Source organism: Leiobunum rupestre, chromosome 1 (genome assembly GCF_980474605.1).
Source record: "Leiobunum rupestre chromosome 1, qqLeiRupe1.1.hap1, whole genome shotgun sequence".
NCBI lineage: Eukaryota > Metazoa > Arthropoda > Arachnida > Opiliones > Sclerosomatidae > Leiobunum > Leiobunum rupestre.
The window spans coordinates 26,791,797-26,808,478 of NC_143384.1; the positions used below are offsets into that span (position 1 = coordinate 26,791,797).

Consider the following 16,682-nt stretch of genomic DNA (forward strand, 5'->3'; position numbering starts at 1 on the left):
TTTTTTACACGTTGGATATCAAAATTAAACAACACCGTGACCACATTATTAGAAAATTTTGAAACGAAGACTAAAATTTCGTATTCCAGTAGACGACGAAAATCGCTCATTTGAATCTGACCGTAAAGTGGTCAAAATCCAATTTTACGCGGGGACGAGTGACCGGAAACTATCTAAGGCATTCTTGGGCTAGCCGTACCATATATTTTGTCTTTCTTAACCTGCAACTCAGTATAGCTTAATTTGAATAATGACATATTAATTTGGTGCATTAAGTAATTCATCTACAATCGCCAACATACAACATTTTACGATTACTCCAAGTCTTTAGGCGCGCGCGCGATCGGGGAAATGTTTATGTTCAGCCCTCCTCGATAGGACGCAAAATAGTAGCTGAATTTTTTTTGGAAGCGTGGAAATTCAAGTTTTTTCGCTAAAAACATTGTACCGTGAGTATTATTCGTGACACAATTTGATTATAATGTTATATTATAAATATAATTAATATCAAATAGAATTGTAAAACGTTTTGATATGCTAAAGATTTAATCGATCAAACGTTAGGCCTAACTTGTTTCAAATGGATTCTGCTATGAAATTCGATTTACACATTGGTAACAACGCTAATTCAGATAAGATACGGAGTTTTACGGAAGAAACACTCGAAACTGCAAGAAAATTCTTAGTAAAAAGAAAACAAATGAAAAACTCCAAGTATGCGTCAATAAAATTACCACACATTCCCAACGACGTTAATGGATTCCACCAAGTGTGCTATAGACGTTTCACCTCTATTTCTCTATCATATTTTACAACAAAAAATAAAGATAATGAAGACCCAATACTGGAATCGAACAACCTTCCATTAATAAATGTTGGAGAAACATTACCTGAAAATACCGACAACTCTGATAACTTTCCTGCAAGGAATATTGTAGAAACATTTCCCCAAAGTACCTACAACTTTGAAAACCTTCCCTCAACAAATTTTGGAGGAACCTTCCCTCAAAAAAGCGACAACCCTGACGTTAGGAATGTACATAAAAAAATTGTCTTTTTTGCCAACAAGAAGTTAAGAAACACAATCGTATAAAATTGAAATTAATTAAATTCGCAGTGCTACTAAATTACAAGGAAATGTTGTCTCGAATAACAGGCGTCAACTTAATGGAGAAACAAGCGCATAACCACGCAATGTGTAGATCTTCCTATCAAAAGAGGGCCGAATTAATCGCAGCTTCCACTTCCAAAAATAATAAACAATCGTCTTGGCATTTATTGAGATCCGCTCACAAAGTGGTTTTTAATGCTTTGTGCGAATATATTGAAGAAACTGTAATTGAAAACGAAGAAGTTCACATGTTAAAAGATTTAAATAACCAATATACAACTTTGGATTCCGAGAATAATAACGGTGACCCCTTGGATTTGGCCGAAGAGTGTTCTCTGCAATCTCTTGAATCGAAATTATTTCAGCATTTCGGAGACAAAATATCGAAAGGAGTCCAGGGAAATCAAAGAATGGCAATTTTTTTCTATACAAGTGACATGAAATTAGAGGCAGCATTAAAAATGGCCTTCAACGAAAAACGTTAAACTACGATGAAAATTCAGGACGTTGCATTTAAAATACGTAACGAAATTCTAAAAGGTGATAAAACACCATTACCATCGAACCTACGTGTAGAAGACGTTTTTCAAGGAGAAGCGCATATTCCAGACCTTCTTACGAAATAAATAGCGCTGATTTTAGACGTGGAAACACACCTAGAAACGAGCGTAGAATTTCGGCCATTTCGCAGGACTTAATATACGCTGTAACTAATGGTCACGTTTAACCATCAAAGCACCTACAGCTTGGTCTTGCAGTTAAACGCATGAGTGGGAGTAGAAAACTAGTCGACGTATTAAATCATTTAGGCCACACGGTAAACTACAGTTGTGTGGAAGAAATTGAGACGGAACTTACTTTTTCATCTTTTGAAGAGAAAAGAGTGACTCCGAAGGGTATGAAGCTAGTCGGAAACTAATCAACAGGTGTAGTTTGGGATAGCACAATTGATGGAAAGTGTACCCTACATGATACTGTTGGGATTTGCTTCCAGAATGTTGACGAGTTTAATCTAGAATGTGGTGAAATATTTGATACTAACCAAGATATATTTGAAGATAGTACGCAAAATAAACGAAAACGAAGAGCGTTAACAGCCACTGGACTGGAGTTATCACCGTATCGAAAGAGACCTCGAATAAGATCAAGTGGATTGATTCCACACGATGACGAGAGAAGGTCAACAATACTACTCGATTACGAAACATATGAAGTGCTGGATACAATTTGGATGATTTCGTTAGCTCTGAAAATTGACGGAACGCCCCTATGGTGTGTGTGGAATTCCAACGTTCTCATCGATAACCAACCCCAACAAGTCATATGTTACCTTCCTCAGAGAAATCAATCACCTACGTCGCTTCAAGTAGTTATTGAAACTATGAAAAGGTCGCTTAAAATTGCGCAAGAATGTGACCAAGAATATATTGTTGTTTCATACGACCTAGCCTTAGCAAAATTGGCACTAACCATACAAGCTGATGAGAGTCCAAAGTTCGACAATTTTTTCATTATGTTGGGACCGTTTCATATCTGTATGGCATTCGTTAGTGCTGTTGGAAAGTTCCTAGAAGAATCTGGTGGGACTCATATTTTGGGAGAGTCTGGAATACTTGCAGACGGTTCTTCGAATCGCTTTATTGGAGGATTACACTATAATATATGTAAAAGGGGTCATTTACTACTATCAACGTCACTTCAAATTCTCCTTTTTCGACAATTTTGTTTAACGTACGAAATAGCTGACGATATTGCGCATGACATAACTAGGCTGTACTATTTGCATTCAAACTTTGACTTAGAAGAACTAACGGGAAACCTTAGAAACACGATAAATGAATACGCAGGCTACTGTGAGAAGACCGAAAAAGGAGAGCATGGAAAGACGGCGCAGTACTGGTTCTTGTACATCAAAATGATTCGTCTTTATTTGAAGTTATCTCGTAGCGTTCACACGGGAAATTCTAAATTGTTCACGCGCTGTATAGATGAAATGTCAACCCTGTTTTTTACTTTCAATAAACCGAACTACTAGTGCGATTAGAAGACAACTTGATCAAAATAGAAGAAACGCACCCAGGGATCACAAATCAGTTTGAAAATGGAGCGCTCTCAATTCGTCGAACTAGCAAAAACTTTTCCAGGTCAGCGATCGACCTGACGTTGGAACAAACAGTCAACGCGGATGCCGCGAACGGATTGACTGGAATATCGGCATTTACGAACTCGATGTCTGCCAGACAGCGATGGGCCCAAAGTCACTTCATGAGAACCCAAATTTTGAGTAATTTGTTTTATGAACTTGGGTTGCAAAGGAAGGAAGAAATTAGCCCAGAGCTACGTCCTAATAATGTAACGAAGAACCAACAACCAAAAGATCTCATTTTATTAAATATTGACCAATGCTTAAATACATTCGAACAGCAGCTCGATAAAACTGAACTCTATAACATTAGCAAGGGAAAGTCTACTTCAGATATAACTTTGAAATTTCTATTGAATTTTTTCCAAACGGGATAAGAAGCTCGTCAGAAGATTATAAGTGAATGCGTGGAAGACCCAGCACGATTCGATCAACCTATTAAACGAGTTGAAACTAATAAGTTTGCTTCGGAAGGAAGTTAATATCAAAAAAGACAGAAGGACGGAAAAAGGGTGAAAGCGAAAATGGAAAGAGATCTATTATGAAGACTTCTATATTTGACAATCGAAAACCGGATTGACTTGGAGCTAGTTCTATCGTACCCGCTTACCCCGGTCCCACTATCTCTCGTTCACGTAGATGGAACAATGAATTATACAGAAAAGTCGGTCCTCTTACTAAATCTGGAGAGTCGAATTACGTCTTTGGCACCACGTACCATTGACTAAACTTTTGTCGATGGTATGTTCGAACCATTTCACCTTCAATTAAAGATTGTGAAAGAGACAAGCGAGCCGCTACTTCATCCGCCTGTAGAGCGCAAAGATGGAACATTAGTGTAACAGATACGAAAAGACCCTCTGACTTTGTAGGATCATAAAGAAGCGATCAATTTAAGGAAGAGTTAGTTAATTTTCTGATCAGTGTGTGGATGTCAGATGACTTCGCGCATGTTTTAGTAACCAAAACGATATACGCGACGAACCAGGAGAAATGTTACGTTTATTCTTCTTGAAACGGAAAAACACAATGCAGGGAAGATACAAAGTTCACGTGCTTCCACGTAGAAGCCGATACTCGCTTGTTGTATCACATATCGATGACGTTCTTTGGGCCACGCAACGTGGTTGTTCGGTCTAACGATACTGATGTTTTAATCATTTTTCTCGGGAACTACAGACATTTGAAAGAGTGCGTTCATGTTTGGATGGAAGTGGGACTACAAACCAAAAACACTTTAAGATACGTCAACGTCAGCACTTTATTTGAGTAACTGGGACTTACGCTGTCTAACTCGCTTCCTGGATTTCACTGCTTCACCGGGTGTGACTACACAGCGTCGTTTTCGAGCAAAGGCAAAATTCAGCCTTTGAAGATTTTAGAGAGAAACGAAGAATACCATCGTTTTCCGATTTTGTATCCGATGAAACGTCGGCGACTTTGGAAAAATATGTTTGTGATATATATGGTTTTTAAAAATTGAATAATATAAATGAGGCAAGGTTTAAAAAATTCATAAAAACCTACAAACCTAAATCTCTCTCTAAGATCAAAGGCACTGACGGAAGTACTTTTCCCCCCTGTAAAGCCGTGTTGAAGCAAAAGCTATTGCGCACAAACTTTGTATGTGGGTTATGGAATAGAGCTACGGAAGCAATAGCTTTATCTGAGGACCCCCTTCGTCACGGATGGAACTTGGAACGTGGTCTATTTAAGCCAAAATGGTTTGACAGCGAACAAGTCCCCCCGAATCTAGAAGCTGTGACATTTGATAATAGCGATATGGAGTTAGAAGACGAATTGAACATAGAAGTGAGTAGCAGCGACGATAGCGACAACGAAATGTGAAACAAATTTTTTGCTTAACGATGAAATAAGCCCGACGGCTGGAACTTCGATATTCCAAATGTATTTTAAATAAGTTTAAGCGTGTACGAATTATTTGTGTGCAGTATATTATTTAAGTCGTTTTCATACAATTAAATTGCTAAGGGTATATACTATCTGAAAAACTAAATTGGTAAATACTCTTTTCAAGCATTTTGAAACGCCGATTTTCTAATCAAAAACACAGTTTAGAGTGTTTAAGCCAATATATTCGTAATCGGCGTCATCTGGTATAGTAGAAAAGACACGAGAGACGTTTTCCGTAAGTATCTTCACGCCAGTTCCGGGCTATTCCGGGCACGGCGCGTTAAATTCAATTTATTGGGTGGAGTGTGACAAAATCGGTCTTATACGCCGTTTGCCCCATTTGTGTCGTAAGACTGATATGTTTCTGAAAGAACAGGTTCAGATCTATCGAATGGCGCTATTTTCAGCTTCGTAACTTAGAGGTTGCTTATTGGTGGTTTTCGGTGATGACGCCATCAGTCTTATATGACTTATGGCCCCAATTTCTTAATAAGACTGTATCTTATCACTTGCTTATTTTGGCATGGGCTTTTGGACTATTAGGTTTGGGTTCGTGTGATAGATAAAAAAGGACTTGGAAATCCAATCGAGGTAACCAGCGTAAAAAAGTAAACTTAAGCAGTACTTAAAGTCCCTGATGCTTGGTTTTGCGCTAGTTGCAGCCTACTTCCAGGGGCTAGTAGACCACACTTTGAAGCTCTCTGGCGCTCTTTTAACTAATCATAAAAAAATGAAAAAAAAAAACAGGCATATTTCCTAACTCATCCCCTGAAACTCTTTTGCATAACCTTTTGAAACACCCTGTATAACAATGTTATGCCTACAAATTTTCCAATTTAATGTTATTATTTCAATATAGATATTTTGTCTAACAATATAACGTTAAATTAGCTAGTCAATTATTTGACTACTTTAAGTTCAGTTTGTTATATCAGTGCGTACTTAAACTTTGAATTTACGCCACTGATATCAATAAATTATTCGCTAATATTTTAGAATAAATGTGCGAATTTGTATCGTTATAGGGTGTGAATTTAAAGTTAGTAGGTTCAAAATGGAATCGTATGTATGTATTAATATAAATATCTTTGAAACAAAAAATAATTAATTAAGTTGAACATTAAATGGAACAATCTTTAACCTTTTACTGCACGGCGACCACCAAATCATTTAAAATTTCTGTCAATTTAAATGCAAAATTTATAGCGTATCAAAATCAATTATATAATTCACTGAACTAAAAATATCGGCAAAATATCTTTAATTTGAAGTACGTGCATTTTAAAATAACTCTATAATAATGCTGTTCAAAACATTACAGCTTAACTCTAAAGAAATCACTCGAAATGATTGGTAATCTTAAAATATTTCTGTAGGGAATTAACCTTAGTGGGGGGCAAAAGCAACGAGTGAGCTTAGCCAGAGCCGTTTACTTGGATCGAGACATCTACTTGTTGGATGATCCTTTGGGCGCGGTAGACACTCACACCGCAAACCATTTATTCGAGAGGGTGATTGGACCTAATGGACTACTTAAAAATAAAGTAAGTTACACATTTTTCTGTTTTATTGCTACGTTTAGGTTTATATTGCAGACACCGTTCACGCATTGAGATAATTTTGATGCCGGATACACCCGAGGGAAAATAATGTAATACTAAATCTGAAATTCTGCAATGATTAAACTTTGTTAGTTATAAATAAAATATTTTTTATAGTGTTGTCGAAGCTTATTGTTTTTGTCAAGTGAAAAGCAACTTTAACAATTGATATTTTCATCAAATTAGTCCTAGCCCAGGAAATGACTTATAGCTAAGAATAATGCCTGTAGTCAGAGAACTCATACGAGAGGAGTATTTTCAAAGTACACCCTTCGGAAACTAAGAATTATTTTCAATTAGTCATACGATAATCAGCACCTAAGTAAAACGACAATTTTTGTGTTAAATCTCACTTTGATTAGTTTATCATTGATAACAAGAGTGATTAAACTTCCATGAATTAACTTAATTTTTAAACTTGTTTCAGACGAGAATAGTGGTTACCCACAATTTGTCTCTTCTTCCGCATTTCGATGTTGTTTACGTGATGCATAATGGTAAAATTGAAGGCAAAGGAACATACGAAGAATTGCTAGAGAAAGAGGGTCCGTTCAAAGATCTCTTAAACGAGTTAAACAAAGAAGGAATTAAAAACAAAAGGATAGTTCAGAAAGAAAAATCGAAAGCAGACATAACGAAGTATACTTCAAAAAGGTAATTCCAATGTTCTATTCTGAAGTTAAAAGACTACGGTGAACCTTTAATGTTTTCCAGCAACTCGCTTAAAAGAAGGCGTTCTGCTACATTTGTCAAGGAGTGATTTATTTCTATGCCGTTAGAAACACTGAACAAAACTAAGATGAACAAGAAACGCACAGACCCCATATCAACGGGTATGAATAGCAAAGAAAAACTCTTGTACAGTGTTAAACCTCGTTTAAGCGCTTTAATGCTAGTTAGAAAGAAGATTATTAATTCGAACAAATTATATGATAACTGGACAAAGCATTTAAACTTGTTATAATTTGATTGTAGCCTGTGAACTAACAGGGCTTCACCATTGGGTGGTGAACTGTCAAGGCAGCACCGTCGGGTGGTGAACTAGTGGGCGGTCCCAACCAGCGGATTGGAAGGTGAAGTGGTGAATTATCAAAGCTTCACAACCGGATGGTGGGGAAATTATAGGCTCCTAGAAGGCAGCATCCTTTCTGAGTATTAATGGCTGACGGTTCCCTCTTTTCTCACTTGCAGAATAATCTTGTCTAACAGTCCCCGTTTTTCTTTGGGTGGGGATCTAGCAAAGCTAGACCCTATCTGGTGGCGAACGTGTAAGGTTAGTGGTGAAAGATACACTGTACTCCGCTAAATAAAAGGCTAATAGAAGGCAGCAGCCTTTCTCTGTATAATGATCGAATTAAGAAATAAACAACATTTTAATATACAAATTAGACTTAAATTTGAGCCACTGATTTCCACGGTATTATCAAAGTGGTGAATGGGGTGGTCACGGTTACAGCGGTGGGGTAAAAACCCTGCGTTTATCCACTTGGAACGTGAAATGCTGTGGTGACGTAAAATGCAATGGCGCAATAACTTAGTATATAGAGTTTAGCGACTCTAGTGAATAACCAATCGAATTCCAAAAAGTTTCAAGTCAAAAAAAATAACCCGACCAGAACTATGAAAGTATAATCCCTTTTTAATATTTTAGTCTATCACTAAGGACAACGTATTTATATAACTTTTGAATTATGGTCGATAGTCGTAGATTTTGAATTCTTGGACGGGCGGACCAAAGATGAGAGCCCGGAGGAAATAGTCAAGGAAGTGGCAGCTTGTTCAGCCGAGGTTTCACCCCGGGTTGCGGCCTGGGTTTTTACCCCAGCGTACTCCCTAGTCGATCTTTTCTCCTGCACGTCAGAACACCTAGGTTGAGAAGAACTTTCACAGTCTCGCTTGGGACTTCGATTTACGTCGTACAACTAACTGAAAGCATGTGTGGAAACGGTTTCCCGAGGGTTCTTTGTAAAGGAAAGGATAAATGTGTATTTTATAAAAGCTTTAACACCTCGAAGTTATAGATTCAGGGCACGTTCCATTGACATTTTCAAAAAACTCGGTAAGTTAAAATATAACGAGACCAAAAATATGAGACCGTATTTTAAATGCGTTCCAGAGACAACTCTTCAAGAATTCGTAAATTCGCTGTCTCGTTATTTTGACCTTTTTTTTTCAATAATATCTGCCCCCGTTGGAGCCAATAGAAACGACGGCAAATATCGGCCGGAAGCCGGTCACTTCATTCACTCAGTTAAGCCTTAGCGTTGTCGCGCTGTAATTCGTTCTTGTAAAAAGCGGCTGTGTAATCACGGCTAGTTATCAGTTATTTGATTATATCAAGAATGTATTTTATTTATACTCAAGGAGAATGAATATGTCGAGACTATCGACGGACACGTTGAGCCCCTAACCCCATCACGCTAAGGGGGGGGGGGAGCGAAAAAGGAGGCGGTCTTATTTTTTGCGTCCTCGCTGCAGCGTTAATCGCGTCGTAAAACGTAATTTTTAAGAACCAATGAGATTGCAGTATTATTTGATTTTATTAAAGCGGAGGAGCATACCGGGGGGCCCAACGGGTGGAATTGGAGAAACGCTAAAAATAATCTCGATATATTCATTCTCCCTGAGTATAAATAAATACATTCTTGATTATATATTGTATTTAATTATTTACATTTATTATTCATAAACATGAAATTGTTTTTAATAATTATTTACATTTATTATTCATAAACGCGAAATTGTTTTTAAAATGGGGAGAGCAAAGGGCAAAGAAGTTTAACCAAGGTGGAATGAATGGGAAAAGGAGGCTGAGTAACGAGTAACAAAAGTAAGGAATACGTAGAAAAAGCGTGGAAAGAAATTGCAAACAAAGTGTCAACTGTTAGTATGGGGACCAAAAGAACTGGCCCACTAATTACACCACAGTTGTCTGACTTAAAAGCATAGAAAGGCCCAAGATATCATAAGAATCAGAAAAGGGACTGGGGATGGTCCACCACCAGCCAGAACCAGTGATGTATTTATAAGTACGCCAAGTGTGGGTGGTAATGCTCCCTTTAATTTGAATTCAAAGATAAGTCGTAATATACAGGCGGTTTCAAAAGGTATTGCAAACATTTTTAAGGAGTTTTAGGGGGTGAGTTGAGAAGTATGCCCTTTTTTCCCAAATTTTCTACTATGAGTTAAAAGAGCGCCAAAGAGCTTCATAGTGTGGCCTACTAGCCCCTGGAAGTAGGCTGCAACAAGCACAAAACCAAGCAGCAGGGAAATGCGATTTCAGGGATTCGATGAATTTCCGAATGAGTAGGAATTGAGATAAATAACAAAAAACAAATGAGTAAATATGAAATGTGCATTGAGTTTAACTAAACACAGAAGAGCACAGAAGGAAAATGTGTTTTTGTACAAGACACAATAAATCTTCGAAGTTTCTTCCTTCATCACTTACACAGAGACGACAGCGTCGAAGGTGGGAATCGCGTTCATGTTGAAATATTCCCGGTGTGTTTCGAATCTTTTCGGTAGCGGCTTGGATCCTTGCAACCAAATCAATGTGAGAATCTACTGGCGTGATGCATACTAGATCCTTCATCCATCCCCAGAAGAAAATACCAGCGGAGTTAGGGCGGGTGATGCCGAAGGCAATAAAACTGGAACTCCTCTCCCCATCCATCTGCGTGGAAGTCCCTAGTTTAGTTCTTCCCAGACCACCAAGGCATAGTGATCAGGTGCCTCGTCGTGCTGCAACCACATTCATCGCTAGTGGTACGTCGTCCAGAAGATTAGGCAAGATATCTTGCAGGAACACCAGGTACGACGCCCCAGTGAGTCGTTGCGGCAACATTTATTCCAGCCCACATGTTAACTGAGAATCGCTCCTGAAAACCAAGTGTCAACGTGGCATGCGGGTTTTCGAGCGCCCACTCGTGCTGGTTGTGGGTGTTGAATGGCTCTTTCTTCCGAAAAAAGCTTCATCAGAGACAAGGACGCTTTAAGAAAACACGACATCTTGTTCTGAACGCTCCAACAACCACCGTGTGAAGTCCACTTGCACGGACAATCCCCCCGGATTTGACACTTGTACACTATGTCTGTGAAAAGGGCACTGAAGATTCTCGTGCATAACCCACCAAACGGATGAATGACTGGCTTCCATTTCGTGTCCTACAGCACATGTGCTTGTTGACGGGTTGTCGTTGTAAGCCTCTAGCACCTCTTCTTCTAATTGAACATTGCGGGAAACCCGTGATTGACCTACTTCGTTATTGTTCTGTAAAATGAATAATACGCTTCTAACGAATCAGTCGTGGAGAAGTTCAAGTAGTAAATTAAGTAACGTACCCTGAATGTGCCTGTCCCACGTAAACGACCTTGGAAATTGGTGAAAGTCCGAGAGACGGGGATGCGCTGGTTCGGGTTCCTTTCCTGGTAGGTACGTTGAGCCGCCAAAGCTTTACCATCCGCTAGTCCATACACGAAATGAAAATCCGCCAGTTCTTTCGAAGTGAATTTCATTGTTGCCGTTTGAATGTGATGAGAAATCGCGGTCCGTCACGACTTTAAATACTGTGTTTACTGTTTTACGCTAGTTACTTCGATTTGTGTACAAAAACTCTTTGGTACCTACCACACGAAACCAAACCTTAATGTTCGCATTTCCCTCCTGCTAACAATAATAGTTAACTCTAAATATAACTGGCGAGAATAATCATAATTACTTAAAAGTTATAATAAGAGAATGATGAATTTAATATACAGGGTCTTTTTTTTTGCTCGGAAAAGTTTTTTTTTTCAAAAACTATTTATAGTACCGATTTCAAATTTGGAAGGTCAATTCTCTATACCGGGGGACATCAGTTTGAGAAATTTGAGCGTTTTCGGTAATGTTTTTCACCAATTTTGAAAAATTATTTTTCGACCACTAGGTGCGAGATAAAAAATTTCTATTATAAAGTTGTAGGCCGTCATCGAAAACCCTTAAAAATTGTTCACTCGACGAAAAACAACTTATTTATCAGTGAAAATTCGAGCTTGAAAAATTTACAAGTTGGTGAAGCCAAATTACGATTGTTTGAAACGATAATTGAAAAGGGAACAAGTCTAATACAAACGTAGTAGAGTTTTCACACTTGAAAAAATGTACACGTTTGGTTTTTAAATGCAGATATTTTATTCACATAAATTTTTACAAAACATTTTCAATTATATCACCATTGGCTGCAACACAGGTTTGTGCGCGGACAATTAAGTTCTCAAACGCTTTCTCTACCATTTCTGGTGTGACGTCTCGGCAAGCACTGATTATTCGTCTAATGAGTTCCTCCCTAGTTTCAACGGGCGTGGCGTATACCTTTGCTTTAACGAATCCCCAGATAAAATAATCCAGCGGTGTTAGGTCAGGTGACCTTGCTGGCCAATGCACTGGACCATTTCTCCCTATCCACCTTTCAGGAAACTCGTTGTTGAGGTGCTCAGTTACTTGCCGGGAAAAATGCGGAGGGGCGCCATCTTGCTGAAACCACAACTGACGTCTTTCAGCCAATGGAAGGTCGTCGATTGCGTCACTCAGTTCGTTCTGTAGAAAATGTAAATACCTTTGGCCGTTGAGGTTCGTCGGCAGGAAAAAGGGACCAATCAAACGGTTTCCAACAAGTCCAACCCAAACATTGACCCGTTCAAATTGAACCTGGTGATGATATTCAAAACCCCAATGTGGGTTGATGTCAGACCAAAGATGGCTGTTTTTATGATTAAAGGGCCCATCTCTGGAAAATGACGCTTCGTCGGAGAACAAAACATGGCGCAAAAATTGTCTATCTTCTTGGACAGCATTTACTAACCAGTTGCTAAATTCATAACGTCTTTGATGGTCTCCGTCAATTAGTCCTTGGTGGAGCGTAGCTCTGTATGGGTGATAGCGATTCTTACGAAGAATTTTCCACACACGATTTGCAGAACAACCCAAATCAGCAGCGGCGTTAGCGCAACTGTGACGAGGATATGCCACAAAGTACGCGAGTACATTGTTCTCGAAGTCTAAATCCGGTTTACCCAATCCGCGAAACCTAGGTTGCAAGTTACCAAATTGATTGAAATCGTGAATTGCTCGTCTTACTGTATTTACAGATGGTGCTCCATTTGGATGTCTTTCTGCGAAGATTTCAGTCACTCTTCTAAGGTTTTGCGCTGCTTCTCTATAGTAAATGGCAACTATCTCGGTACGCTCAGCTACTGAATAACGAGGCATTGTTCGAAATATTATCAAACACTGATAATAATCTCCCAAAGTTTTCCTTTAATTACCCAATGCATGTTTAGGATTGACCTATAGCCTCGTGTTTTTTAAATCCGGTCGTTTTTTTAACCAAAGTTTCAACTGGATTAGGTAATTCGGTTTCAATTATCGTTTCAAACAATCGTAATTTGGCTTCACCAACTTGTAAATTTTTCAAGCTCGAATTTTCACTGATAAATAAATTGTTTTTCGTCGAGTGAACAATTTTTAAGGGTTTTCGATGACGGCCTACAACTTTATAATAGAAATTTTTTATCTCGCACCTAGTGGTCGAAAAATAATTTTTCAAAATTGGTGAAAAACATTACCGAAAACGCTCAAATTTCTCAAACTGATGTCCCCCGGTATAGAGAATTGACCTTCCAAATTTGAAATCGGTACTATAAATAGTTTTTGAAAAAAAAACACTTTTCCGAGCAAAAAAAAAGACCCTGTATATTAAAAAGACAATCAATTACGGGTGGTGAACTAATTTTTCTTCTATAACTAAGACTTTAAAAGGTAGTTATATAGGAACAACTTGTTCGATTAAAAAATATCGGTTCAGGTACGTGTGGAAGCAATATGGCTGAAATGCTTTATTATGTCAGTTAAGTATTTCAACGGAAAAATGTTTACGAATTAATTATGTTTACGTTATTCTGATTAATATAATTAAAAATACAATCAGAATCGTGTGGGAAAAGAGGGCTGCCACTTGAAGCATTACGCCTCTTATAACACATTATACTAGCAGTTACGAAACTTTCCATTATTTGTGGACTGTTTAATAATATGTATAGTCTTTAAAACTTGTTATTATAATTAAATTATAGCCTAATGACAACGATCAATAAACAACCCGCTTAGGAAAAATGTAAGGATCATAAAACATTAGTATTTATCTGAAACACATACAGACTTTACCCGAGCCGCTTTGTCAACGCGTTCCTAGGTAGGCTATATTTTGGACATGTTGAATGTAAAACCAATTTACGTATAGAATTATACGTACGGTAATAAAGTTTTATTTTTATTAGAGAATAATACTATAATTTGTTACATCTATTCAAGGAGTTCACGAATTTTTTTCTTAGGGACTAATTATTAATGGCGTAACAGAAAGTTTTACCTTTAATTGCATATTTTGTTCACTGTAAAGTATTTCAAATTTTCTACCTACGCAAGCACAAAAATATTAAATACAACATTTTCCCGAATTTAATAGAAACGTACTTTAGATAGATACTAACAGTTATAGGGACATAGTGTTACTTCCAAAATTATCCGTTTTGGTGGAAACAATATGGCTGTAACTGAAATGTTTTATGCTTTTAAATTAATTTTGAAAAGTGTGCCCTTTTGCTGCAAAAAATATGGCATTTAACATCTTACAAATTAACCACGCAAAAAATATAAGATACAACAATAATACATGATAACATTCCTTGCTGCTTGGTTTGGTCCTTGTTGCAGCCTACTTCTAGGGGCTAGTAGGCCACACTTTGAAGCTCTTTGGCGCTCTTTTCATTCGTCGTAGGAAAATGGGGGGAAAAACCGTCATACTTTTCAACTCACCCAATAAAACTCCTTCAATTTTTTTATAACCTTTTGAAGCACCCTGTATTTCTAGAAAGTAGAGGGTATCATTATTTAATTGAAATTTAATAAAGCTTCCCATAAAGATGACTGCACATTGGTGAAAAAAAAAACAAGATTGACAATGCAAGATATTATCAATGAAATGGATAAATTTAGAAATACTTAGCTTAGATGTATTTTTGCTTGCAGATATTGCTCAACTACATTTTTAAATAGACGGAAGGGCAGAAAACCCACTTCCAGATCCGCCTTGGCCAACTGTAGAAGAAAAATTCAAAAGTTTTAATGTTAACGTTGCTCTTTTCCTACATTATCTGACAAATAGATTGAAATTAATTTACATATAACTTATAATTTGGTATACTGTTAAAGGTTATAAAAGAAGCCATAATTAACATCATACATTATCTGTGTCCTCAGAACCGATTTCTTTTAGCAGTGCCCACGCTGCCCTGCCTGTAGTAAATAATCAAGAACGATTGAATTGGCTTTTGAAAATTATTCTAAACGAAATATTAGCTAAAATGTGAAATTTTTTCTCGCTTTTTTGAGGCATTTGAACAAAACCAATAAAATTATGGTGGGCATAATCAACTCTCTTGTTCCGGCTGAAAAAGAAATTGAAATTTTTATATCAGTGATCTCCTCTTTAAAAACGAATAATTAATAACCCTGAAACATAAGAATATTAACTAGCAGTTTGTCTATGATTAAAATAACAAATAACATTTTCCCTAGCGTTCATATGTAAAACTTCTGACAACAATGAAAATACTTCATTAATATTGACAGCTGACCAAAGTTTTTGTTATTTTCCAACGGGGCTGTCCACATCTTCATTAAAAAAATAATGGTAAAGGAATAATTATTTTATCCTTCGAACGCGTTTACGAGAGCTTCTGACTTCTCGTAGAATATACTATATAATTTGTCTAGTAAAAATGTCTCTAGAACGTGTTTTTGAAAAAAATCTCGTTTTTCTACTATACACGACCTTTTTTTCGTAAATTAACGATACTTTTTCGTCTCTGCGTAAATCGATGTTCGCGTTTGGTTGGTTTTCTCAACCTTTAAATAAATGATTAACCATTGCCAGTTCAGTGTATTTGTTTATCTCTTAATGTTTGCACTTCATTTTTCTTTTATTCATTCTCCAAAATTCATCCCCTAGACAAATTTTTATATTTTAATCCTATTATTCTATAATTTTTAATATTAACTTCAATAAATAAATTATATTTCATGTTTTCGAAAGAGTGTCGCAACTTATTAAACTTGAGGGAGCGTACGAAGTTGGACTAGAACGTGGTTTAACGCTAATGAAGAAGGTTTAGTTCGAATTTGGAACACTGTAGAAAATACTACATTTGTAAATGACACTTTACAGGTGTCCGTGGAAGAAACTATATCCAAGGAGTCTAATGAAAAGTACCCAAACAGACAATGAACTTAAACGCAAACAGGAAAAGAGCCCGGAAAATTTTGTTAAAAGTGATCTCAAACATGAAATGCATGGTATGAGCATACTTCTTCCTCTTGGATATTACGACTCTATTGAAGTATTATTATAAATAATGTCACTTGATTATTTCGAAAGAGAAAAAGTTAACGTCACTCTTCATTTTAGACCACTTAGAACTTCTCTGTAAAAAAAGGTGTAAAATCTTTCTTTTTTTTCATTTGTGGATAGCGAGTCAAAGGAGAAAAATGTCTCCACGTAATTAAGATCATGTTTCTGTAAACGACTATAATACCTATTAATTAAATCAAATTGTACACGGATCAATTCTGGTATACCGTGGAGTAGCCGTGCAAAGAGGAAAAATATTGACCTCGCCATTTCAGTCTGCCATGCCTTTACTCAAAAAGTGAACCACATTTCTTGATCGAAATTTAAAAAAAAAACCGGAGCCAAAATTGTATCCGACGTCTCGAATGGTGTGTCCATTTAAGACACGTTAAAATCTCTTGGGGGGGAGGGTGAAACCTTAGGAAGAGCCTCCGAAACAGTGACTAAACTGACTGGAAATAGTT

At 37.2% G+C, this 16,682-nt stretch overlaps 1 protein-coding gene across 1 annotated transcript in view; it reads left to right on the forward strand.

Annotated features, from left to right (window-relative positions):
• Positions 1-16,682, forward strand: part of LOC149961991 (ATP-binding cassette sub-family C member 2-like) — a 74,548-nt gene that overhangs the window by 40,828 nt on the left and 17,038 nt on the right. Inside the window, exons 6-7 of the mRNA XM_090164226.1 lie at positions 6,545-6,712; positions 7,197-7,423. Of these exons, the coding sequence (XP_090020352.1) occupies positions 6,545-6,712; positions 7,197-7,423 (395 nt within the window). The remainder of the gene's footprint in view (positions 1-6,544; positions 6,713-7,196; positions 7,424-16,682) is intronic.